General features: G+C 43.8%; 1 protein-coding gene across 5 annotated transcripts; it reads right to left on the minus strand.

Moving 5' to 3' along the window:
- Window positions 1-27: 27 nt before the first annotated feature.
- LETMD1 (LETM1 domain containing 1) lies at window positions 28-11,031 on the minus strand. Of its 5 annotated transcripts, none has more exons than XM_008140678.3 (9): window positions 10,875-11,031; window positions 10,167-10,318; window positions 7,445-7,560; window positions 6,752-6,834; window positions 3,790-3,976; window positions 3,565-3,666; window positions 3,314-3,466; window positions 2,305-2,401; window positions 28-1,380 (listed from the first exon to the last, which is right to left on the minus strand). In XM_008140678.3, the coding sequence occupies exons 1-9, from the start codon at window positions 10,994-10,996 to the stop codon at window positions 1,310-1,312; spliced, it is 1,083 nt and encodes a 360-aa protein (XP_008138900.1). In that variant the 5' UTR covers window positions 10,997-11,031; the 3' UTR covers window positions 28-1,309. The 5 variants fall into 5 exon arrangements, with proteins under 5 accessions (XP_008138900.1, XP_054575051.1, XP_054575052.1 ...); XM_054719076.1 differs by having other exon boundaries at window positions 7,406-7,560; XM_054719077.1 differs by lacking the exons at window positions 10,167-10,318; window positions 10,875-11,031 and adding an exon at window positions 9,271-9,353 and having other exon boundaries at window positions 7,406-7,560.
- Window positions 11,032-11,039: the final 8 nt, after the last annotated feature.

Raw genomic sequence — 11,039 nt, forward strand, 5'->3', positions numbered from 1 at the left:
AAGGATGCTTCTCCAGCCTGTATATAAAATTAATTAGGTCAGTTAGGGATTAATGTTAACAATGTAAGTGTTTTATGATGGGAAAACAACGTTCTCTTTGGAGCATCAAGAGCTTGACTTGCCTCATATGTGCTTATGCACCTCATCAGCTGAAAGAGCCTTGATCCTGCCCTGTTGGAGCTTTCCCTGTCTGTAGTCCCTACTCTTGGGGCCCGGATTCTAATTTCATTGCTTGCTATTTGTATGTACAATTTTCTATTCCTAGTTAGCTTTTAAAATCCAGCAACAGGATCAACTCCTTCATAACCTCCATCCCATCAGAAAGTTCTATTCCAACCAATTCTCTCCCCAATAGTCAGGTTATGACAGTCTTATAAAGGAGCCCTAGCAAAATGATTAGAGTATGCATAAGTGAATTTCCAGCAAGTGATTTCAGACAGTCTTTACTTGGGTTTAAAAACAGTGCTTCATGCATTTACAGTAACTACAGGCCACTGATGTCCCTTCATAGACAAAAGCTAAACCCAACTTACTATCTTGATGCAGACCTCTCCTGGTCTCCCGGGTGGGGTTAGTACTGTACAGGTTTGATCCATGGGCCAAAGGCAGCCACTGTCAGTTAGTTGGATGGCTGCAACACAGTGGAGGTAGCAAAGAGTTTAAGATCCACAGGTTGTGGCACAGCCCAGAAATTAAGACAAGGGTGTGAAGGCTATAAATACTGGGTAAGCGGTCAAGAAGGACTTGTAGTTCCTTGTATCTTGTCCATTAGAATGTTCCCATACGTTACTCACTAAAAGTAAAGGTGGTAAAAGGATTTGGAGAGGGAAGAGGTTAACCCAGTGAGGGGGACAAAAAAATTACTACTTTTGGTCATCTCAGGGTTGAGGGGAGCATCAAAGTGCATGCAGTTTAAGTAGTGCTGTTCCCCTCACCAGCCAGAAAATGGCTTTAACAAAAACAGCTGAAAAGAATATGGCAGTGAGTAAGTCCTAAGCCAAATGAGGATTCCCTCCTGGGCCAAAGCTCATTCCCAGAGTCTGAAATTAACATATTCCAGGAACAGCCCAGTTCAGTGGCTGCTTCCAGTTTCAGTTAATTCCAAGGAAGTTGGGATGACATCTCCCAAGAGCTACCTCTGGTGAGAGGTTGTTTCAGTTCCAGCTCCCACGAGTGTACCACACTGAAGCCCGTGGCACCGGCTCCTCTGCCTCACACACCTAACAGTGCACACAGACTGCCGACAAGTGCTGTTTGGTCCCACGCTGCCATGCTGACGGCAGGGCAATGCCATCCGCTCCACGTTCACTCAGCGCCTTGTCCCAATGTAGTTGATGGAAAGCAGGACCACGTTGTGTAGCAGAAGAGACAGCTCAGCTTCTGAAAACACCATCAATGTTAAAGGTTTGGCCAGGGAACAGTTTGCCTTCTAACTGCCTTGGTTTACAGGACTTGAAATTGCAGGTGGGAAGCCCAGTGCCGGGAATATGACGTTAAGGGGCTGTTGTTCTCAATTCCCCTTCTTCATTCCAGTACCTGCATGTATGCTTTTCTTTCCTTCCACCATATATCCTACCTACTCATCCTCATTTCTTAACTCTCCTGTGACAGCAGTAGAAAACACAGATAGTAATGGTACTAAACACCACTGCCACCCTTGGGATTCTTCTGGTAGAAGCTGGTGCTCTGGGGACAAGTCTCAGCTCTAAGGCGATTAGCAGGCCTACCCTCCCTCATATTCACAGGCTTAAAAACATCAAGGTCTACCTAGCCAAAGGTTCCAAACAGGGGACCCACCAGTCTAATACCTACCCTTAGAAACTTTTTGTTTAGCCAGCTGAGTGGTTTTGTTTTTAATTTGAATTTAGACTAGTGCTTCTCAACTAGGACAATTTGGCTCTCCCTTCAACTGGGATATCTGGCAATGTCTGGAGACATTTTGGGTTGTCAGAACTAGGGCGAGGGGGTACTACTGGCATCTAGTGGGTAGAGGCCAGGAATACTGCTAAACACCCTATATATCCACAGGACAGCCCTCATGATAAAGCTTCAATAATGCCAAGGTTGAGAAACTGCTTTAGACAAGCATGTGCTCATGCTCGTGCTCCCACAATCCCCACTACTCACTCCTTCATCTTGCATGATCTACTTCGTTACCTGCTTGTAGGCTAATGAGTTTGTACCTTTCAATTAGACAGACATGTAGATAGGGTCTAACAGTACTCAATAATTAACTCCAAAATAATCTTAGAATAAAATACAAAATTACTTGGATTTCGGTTACGCAATAGGGATTTGTCTGACCTTTCAGGTTGCAAGAAATCTGCAGCCATTCTGCCAGCCAAGTTCGACACCTCTCTTCAGCAATATGGGTAGAATTCAAGCCACGAAGATAACAAGCCTGTAACACTCAGAAGAGAAATGGTCCTTAATAATCACAGAGTGAGTATGCCAAGGAAGTGTAAACCTACAACCCCAAATCTCCTTTAAATTAAGTTACAATGTCATCCCAAGAAGGTGGCATTCTCCATGGCAATTTGAACTACGATGACAAGCAAAGAGGCCTAGGTTATCTAAAACAGTAGGTCTAAAGTGTAATGCCCCCCTTTTTTTTTTTTTAAATCCTCACCTAAGGATATTTTCTCCATTGATTTTTTTAGAGAGTGGAAGGGAGGAAGTGGGGGGGAGAGAAAAAGAAACATCGATGTGAGAGAGACCATCAATTGGTCGCCTTCTGCATGCGCCCCGACCTGGGCTGGGGATTGAGGCTACAATCAAAGTACGTGCCTTCAGTCCATGGACCTGTGCTCTAACAACTAAGCAAAATCGGCCAGAACTAATGTCCTTGGTTTTTGTTTTTATTTTTAATATATTTTTTACTGATTTCAGAGAGGAAGGGAGAGGGAGAGATTGAAACACTAATGATGAGAATCATTGATCGGCTGCCTCTTGCATGCCCCCCTGCTGGGGATCAAGCCCGCAATCTGGGCATGTGCCCTTGACTGGAATTGAACCTGGGAACCTTCAGTCCACAGGCTGATGCTCTATCAACTGAGCCAAACCGGCTATGGCATTATCCTTGATTTTTGAAGGACCAGAAGAAAGGAAACATAAACCAAAATGACTATGGACAATTCCTTCCTAGTAGTTAAGTTCACTGAGGGGGGAAAAAAGACCTAGAAATGAGGTAAGAGAAGAAAGAGCTTGGATTTTGCTATAACAAGCAAGACAACGAGCTCCCTGTAAGCTCCCAGTCCTGAAAACTCCTAAGTCCACCAAGAATTGAGGGTTGATATTGCAATGAAGCTCTTACCGATTTCACTTCCTGATCAGTCAGCTGATTAATCCCCAGCTTTGCCAAAGCCTTGTCTAGTTGATGAATCACAGTAGTATGAGTCTTTAAACGACGTCTCAACAAGAGAGAAGGCAGGTGAGTTGTGAGAAGCATGGCTCGACTCAAGGCTTTCTGTGATATTAACAACACAGGAGGAGCAAGTCAATATAGTAGCATTACTGCAAGCAAAGACCTGAAGTTTGGAAAAGAGAAAGCTTCAGAGTACTCACTATTTGCACAGCGTGGAGTTGATTCATGCCCAGGGGATGGTTAGAGAAACACTTTCTCAGAGCTAGGATATCATGTATTGCTGGGTGGGTACCACGCTGTATCTTGGGAGAGGTAAGAGATTGGTAGATGTTAACAACGTGCTGACTAACCCTCCTATCTGATTTTCATGCACACTGGCTCTAACAAGATTCCTAGTTTGGAACAAGGGTTAACTGGAAGAATACCTTGGTGCACAGCTCTGTCATATGCCACCGGAGTCCTTCATCAGAAATGAGAGGGATAGCTTTTTCTAAATAACTAAGGATTTCTGGGTGGGACTTTTTCCGGATATCATGATAGATATTTAAGAAATCAATTTGTTGCTTTGGGGTCCAGAAATGTCTGACCAGCAGTTGCCTAGGAAACAGGTACCTGAAAGGAAATAAATAACAAATTCACTTGCTGACACTGGCATCTTTCAAAGTGAATAAAGAAAGCATTTGACAGACATGAATAATAAAGAGAGATGGAGACACTGCTTTGCTAACACACTGTCTCAGACCAAGGTTTAGGATACACTCAAACACCATTTCCAGCAACATTACTGAGGTCCTGTGAAAGGAAGTAGTACTGGAAGAAGCAGCAATCAGATAAAATGACTCTTTTTGAACTAAAGCAATGAAGAACATATTTTGGACAGAATTTCAGAGCTGGACATGGTATGTAATGTTGACAACCTCAAACAGTAACACAGTCCTTAGGTGTATACAAAATGGAAAAGGCAAATTTGCTTTTAATTAATTTCCCTATCTGTGAGGTGGGTTTAAAACATGGCCATAGCCTTAGCAGGTGTGGCTCAGTGCATAGAGCATCGGCCTGTGGACTAAATGGTCCCGGGTTCGATTCTGGTCAAGGGCACATGCCCGGGTTGGGGGCTTGATCCCCAGTAGGGGGGCAGCATGCAAGAGGCAGCCAATCAATGATTCTCTCTCATCATTGATGTTTCTATCTCTCTCTCTCCCGCTCCCTTTCTCTCTGAAATCAATAAAAATATGTTAAAAAAACACACACACACACAAACAAAAAACATGGCCACAAATTCTCTGGCACTCCTCTTATTGAGAAATGCCCCTTTTTAAAAATCTGGGTAACTGACTTAACCAATAGAAGAGAGCAGAGTGAGTCTGTGACCTCCAAGGCTAGGTTATAAAAGGCCATGCCGATTCTTATTTGCTGACACACTCACTCTTAGAGCCCTGAGCTGCCATGTGAGAAGCCCCACTTCCCTGAAGTCACCATATTAAAGAGGCTACATGTAGGCGCCCTGATTTACAATCTCAGTCTTCCAGCCACCCCTCAAACATTCCAGACAAGTCCATTTCCCAGCTAACTCACTGAGGGACCTCTGTTAACACCACATGGAAGAGAAATATCCATTACTCACCTGAGCTCTGCTCTAATTCCTGATCCACCAAATCGTAAAAATGGTGCTTGTTTTAAGCTATTTAGCTTTGAGGTTGTTTGTTATACAACAACAGATAACTAGAACAAGATGCAAGGTCATAGTTTAAAAGTGTCATTTTTGGATATAAAGTAAAGTAATACAGATTTGTTATCAAAATATGAAATGCTTTTCTCTCTCGAAAAAATAAATTTGTCCCAAATCGCTATGCCTCCCAGGGAGTGAGTTATTGCCTGTAGAGATAATGAAAAAGGTCATTATCTTACTTCACATCAGATAGGGGCAGCTAAGAGATGAGAGTCTAGACCAGTGGTCGGCAAACCGTGGCTCGCGAGCCAGATGTGGCTTTTTGGCCCCTTGAGTGTTCTAATGCCACTTCTTCAAAATAGACTCACCCAGGCCGAAAACCGACTTCTGCGCATGGGCCACAAAGTTTCAATCGCACTGTATGTGTGCACCCGCATGTGGTCTTTTGTGGAAGAGCCACACTCAAGGGGCCAAAGAGCCGCATGTGGCTTGCGAGCCGCGGTTTGCCGACCACTGGTCTAGACCATCTACACCAAGCATGTCAAACTTGCGGCCCACAACGAATATTTTTGTGGCCCAGCCAATGTAACAGTATGTAAGAAACATTTTAATAAAAATTTAGTAACTTAATTTTTACAATATCCTGTTATAAATAATCCTATATAATAAAGAGGTAATATGCAAATTGACCCTCACGCCCTCGCACAAGATGGCCGCCCCCACGTGGTCAAAGATGGCTGGCAAGGGAGGGTAGCTATGGGCGATCAGGCCTGCAGGGGAGGGCAGTTGAGGGGCGACCAGGCCGGCAAGAGAGGGCAGTTAAGGGTGACCGGGCTGGCAGAGGAGGGCAGTTGGGGGCGATCAGGCAGGGGAGCAGTTAGGCATCTATCGGGCTGGCAGGGGAGTGGTTAGGGAGTGATCAGGCTGGCAGGCAGGCAAGCGGTTGGGATCGGGCCTAAACCGGCAGTCGAACATCTCCTGAGGGGTCCCAGATTGGAGAGGGTGCAGGCTGGGCTGAGGAACACCCCCCTCCCCCCCAGTGCATGAATTTCGTGCACTGGGCCTCTAGTTATTAATAACTAACTACAATGTTCGCTAATGACTGATTACTATAATCGTGTGGCATTTATTTCCCTTACGTGCAGGCACACCATTTCTCTCCACTAATACTAGCAGCGAATATTTTAGCAGCCAATTGCCACATCATTAGTCTTGTACTGACTTGTTTGTTGTGCTCAATGGGAAATATTTCACTTTCAGACAACAAGAAAAATAGGTTTATTTGCATTACGCTTATTAATTTGTGCAGTTATTCAGTATCTGGTAAGTTAATGTTCAAGAAAAAATAGTAACTTTTATTAAAATGTTCTATTATTTTATGTTAACGATTACTCATTTATTTCAGCCCTTTGTATTCAGCATGTCTCTATCGAAATAAACCTACATTTCTATGAAAACTGAAGCTTTTGGTGTTTTTTCGGCCCACAGAAACTTAAACCTTGTTTATTTGGTCTGTGTTAGCCTTTGAGTTTGACATGCTTGACCTACATCTACAGCTATTTAACCTAGGTATTACTGAGTGGCTTTTATGAACCTTGGGCTAATGAAAAGATTAGAGCAGGAAGTTTGATAATGGAAAATTCTTCTTAAAGTAATTTGTAATTTTGAAAAAATCTATGTATCTTCAATATGCCAGGGAGACAGACGTCTATACTCACATTAGCAAGAAGACCAGGTAGTTGGCAAAGGGTGGAATGGAAATAATACCCAGAAAAAAACACTTGGTGACATCTCGACGAAACTAAGCAGAAATAAACACAGATGCAGTTTTAACCCACATTCTTAATACAATGGACAATCCCTCCATCCCACTGTGCAGTAAACTACTGCAGCCCAGCAAAGGATCAAGATTATTTCTATCTACATGTAGTTGATAAGTTCCTGGAGGACCGAGCCCTGATTGACTTTTGTATCCCAAATACTGTCTAGTGCAGGGACTGACATTATACCAAATACCTCCGTGAATTCTTCCTGCTCTGCAGAACGGGTCCTAGATTCTTACTCAGCTCCAAAACGACTCGAGTCACCGCCAAATATTACTTTCCTGCTGCCTTTTAGATCCTTGCAAATTTTTATATGTTCAGAAAAAACCTGACTTTTAGTGTTTACAATTTTTATTTAGGAAGCGTGCCCCAAATTCTATGGAGCTCTGCTATGGAGGACTATAACTCTGAAAGAATCCAATTGTGACAAATAGTCTGATACTCTCATTTAGTTCAATACTTTAATCTCGTAGCAAAGGGCAAAAGCTTGATCAGTGGGGAACAAAACAGAAAAGAAAATAACATGAGATCTTGGTTAATTTCAATTACCTCACCGTGAACTTCTGGATATCTGTCTCTGGCCCATACCTGTCTCAAATGCTCCATATCCCGGTATGAAAGTTGATGAAACTTTACATTGTGCTTCGCCATATCTGCCTTTATTCTTCTAGACTTTTTGCCATCAGCCCATAACTGCTGCAATCCTGCCTCATTAAAGTAGAGGACAGAGTGTGATGTTACCCCAGTTTGAATCATGCCACAGATTCCTATATCAAGTTTACCCTCAGTACACAAACTTGTCCCTGCCCAACATTACTCTACATCAAAGCTTCCATCTAGGTCACTTGAAATTCTTGTGAGGCCAACCTATATCTCCTTCCTTACCCCTTTTCCCACAGCACATCACTTCTCTTCTAGCCAAGTGGGCCTTCTGTGACCTACTATGGAATGGTCTCCCTCTTCTGGTTTATTACTCATTCCTTTTTTTTAAATCCTCACCAGAGGATCTTTTTTCCATTGATTTTTTAAAAAAATGTATTTTTATTGATTTCAGAGAGGAAGGGAAAGGGAGAGAAATAGAAACATCAATGATAAGAGAATCATTGATTAGCTGCCTCCTGCACACCCACTACTGGGGATTGAGCCCACAACCCGGGCATGTGCCCTTGACTGGAACCGAACCCGGGACCTTTCAGTTCGCAGGCCGACACTATCCACTGAGCCAAACCATTTAGGGCTCCACTGATTTTTATGTTGTGTGTTTTTCCGCACTGATTTTTAGAGCGAGTGGAAGGGAGGTAGGGAAGGGGAATGAGGGAGAGGGAAGAGAAGAAGGGAAAAAGAGAAACATGGATGTGAGAGAGACACATCGATTGGTTGCCCAGGTATGTGCCCTTGACCAGAATCAAATGCTTGGCCCTTTAGTGTGTGGGCCAATGCTCTAACCGCTGAGAATACTGGCCAGGGCGTCATTCCTTTTTTAAAATAAAAATTTAGGGCGATGGGGGCGGGCTGGAGAGGGTCAATGGGGGAAAAAGAGGGACATATGTAATACTTTCAACAATAAAGAATTATTTTTTAAAATAAAATAAAAATTCACCCTGAGTGGCTCAATTGATTTAGAGTATCATCCTGTACACCAAAAGGTTGTGGGTTTGACTTTTGGTCAGGGCACATACCTAGGTTGCAGTTCGATCCTGGCTGGAGCTCCTAAGGTAGGCAACTGATGGATGTTTCTTTCTCTCCCTCCCTCTCTCTCTAAAAAACCAATAAAAACATATACTCCGGTGAGAATTTAAAAAATAAAATTCAAAGCTCCCTAACCTCAGGAAGTCTTGCTCAATCATCCCTACGTATTCCCTAACCAGATATTAACTTATCTCCTTTCTAGAACATTTGTGTAATTACTGTAATTCAACATATTTCTATGATCGTATTTTGCTCATTACATAATTCTTACATTTATCTAGAACTTTAGTTTTTAAAAATGCTTTCCTATTTATGAATGAAATGATAGAATGTCTAGGTTGGCTTCAAAATAATACAGGAGAAGGCATGTTTAGAAATGAAATAAGATTGGAGACCATGAATTAATTGCTGAAGTGAGGTTGAGTACACAGGAGTTCATTATATTATTTTCTCTACTTTGTGTATGTTTAAATTTTTCCATAATAAAAGGCTTAACAACAAACCAACCAAAATGCTTTCACACCCTTTTCTATTTGATCCTAGTTATAAACTGGGAGCAGACAAAGCAGCCATTTTTATCTCCACTTTACAAATACGGATAAGCAATTTGCTAGTAATGATTATGATACTATTCAGAATTGACAATGTGGCAGTTTATTGTAACTGGTATTATGACAAAAGTATAGAGTATAAAAACAGTTATAGTACATTTATTGAGCACTTACTAAGAATCGGGCCTTAAATACTTTACATGTATTAATCTAATCTTCACAACCATGAGGTCAACAGGTAGGTTCCATTCTTATCCCCAATTTACAGACAGCCCGGCCGGTGTGGGTCACTAGTTGAGCGTCGACCTATGAACCAGGAGGTTGCAGTTGGGAGTCCCGGTCAAGGGCACATGCCCAGGTTTCTGGCTCGGTCCCCAGTGGGGGCCATGCAGGAGGCGGCCGATCAATGATTCTCTCTCATCATTGATGTTTCGGTCTCTCTCTCCCTCTCCCTTCCTCTCAGAAATCAATAAAAACATATACTAAAAACCAACCAAATAAACAAAAAAACACACCCAAGGGCAGTGAGGTTAAGTAACTAGTCCAATCAGCCAGTGGCAAGCTGGCTCTAGAGTGGACAGCTGACTCTATACCATCTCCTAGTAACAAGCAGAGCTCTGATCTGGACCAAAACATTCAGAAACCAAGTACTATAGCACTATTTCCACAACATGCTACCTAGGATAGATGTGTGATAAGCATTAAACCACATTTTCTTATAGGCTAAGTCAACGGTAAATCAAAGGGCAGGTCTGTGCAGCGCCATAGATCCCTGCCCTTATGCATGACAAAAGAATTCCTGCTATAGTCAAGTGTGCGGTCACAAAGTGCAAAAATACCTATATTCCCTCTGGATATTGTTAGAAGTTGTTTCTAATAAAACCTTTCTAGAAACATCCTCAAGAAGTGCTAACTTATAAAACGAAGTTGAATACTCAAGCATTTATGAAACATAAGACATCCCAGCTCACTCTCCCATAGCAAAACCTGCCAATCATCTTACTGACGCTCACCCTCTGACATGGCCCGAGGGCCGATTCTAGTGACTCCCATTTCAGTTTTGTTCTTACCTTTAGTGAAGGTGGTGTACAGGACATAGAAGCGGGGGAAATAACGTTCCAAAAAACGGTGGTATTTCCCATTAATCGCTTTGGTCTTAGTCGCCACATAAGAGATTAAACTCTTCACGTCTGCCTTTGGAGAAAGGTGAAGCCTTGAAGACCTACAAGGAGGATCAGAGAGACCATCTGGGAATCAGTCCAAAACGCACCTTCACGCGTGGCGTCCCTGTCGTCCAGCACGGGCCTCCGAGAATGTTTGCTACGACCCGAAACCTCCGAAATACAACGAAGATCCTGGGATCAAGAGACAAGCAGTCAGGCTGAGAAAAAAACAAATGAGGCAGCGGAGCGGCGAGGCAGGAAGGGATGTCGGGGAGCGGCAGGAGTCCGGTGAGAGGCGACCCCTGAGGCCGGAGCTGCAGGACCAAGCCAGGGAGGTGGGGTCGAGGGGAACCCCGGTAAAACCTGAGCCGGAGACGGGGGCCTGGAAGCTGAACTCACGGTACGCTGGGGACTCAGACTATAGGGGGCACTCAGCGTTGAGAGGGTCAAGAAGCTAGGCCACTAGCGGGGATCGGGGTGCGACTTCTGAGCAAAAGAGTAAACATCCCCAGGTGAGGGCGTGGAACCCTGACAACCAAGAGACAGCATGCAAGCAAGGAAAAGACACTGGAAGGGCCTGGACATCCGAGATGCCGCTTTCTCCGGGTCCCTCACCAGGGGGCTCCCCAGGTCAGTCCGGCGCGAACGAGCTGCAGCCTCCGCGTGACGTAAGGTCGAGGGGTGACCGCCGAACCCCACAGAGCAGTTCGAGCCCAGCACAGCCTGGAGAGCGCCATCTTCTCGGCGAGGGAGGGGGAGGAAAGGTCTCCTTCAGGTCAA

This window comes from Eptesicus fuscus, chromosome 7 (genome assembly GCF_027574615.1).
Source record: "Eptesicus fuscus isolate TK198812 chromosome 7, DD_ASM_mEF_20220401, whole genome shotgun sequence".
Lineage (NCBI taxonomy): Eukaryota > Metazoa > Chordata > Mammalia > Chiroptera > Vespertilionidae > Eptesicus > Eptesicus fuscus.

What these genes read in the sequence shown, in the direction of transcription:
- LETMD1 (XM_054719076.1), bottom strand. Translation starts at nt 10,996, where the DNA reads ATGGCGCTCTCCAGGCTGTGCTGGGCTCGAACTGCTCTGTGGGGTTCG. An exon ending in CTGACCTGGGGAGCCCCCTG is followed by an intron (nt 10,319 to 10,874) that starts GTGAGGGACCCG and finishes TCCTCCTTGTAG; the next exon opens with GTCTTCAAGGCTTCACCTTT. An exon ending in ATCCAGAAGTTCACGGTGAG is followed by an intron (nt 6,835 to 7,405) that starts GTAATTGAAATT and finishes ATTTCTGCTTAG; the next exon opens with TTTCGTCGAGATGTCACCAA.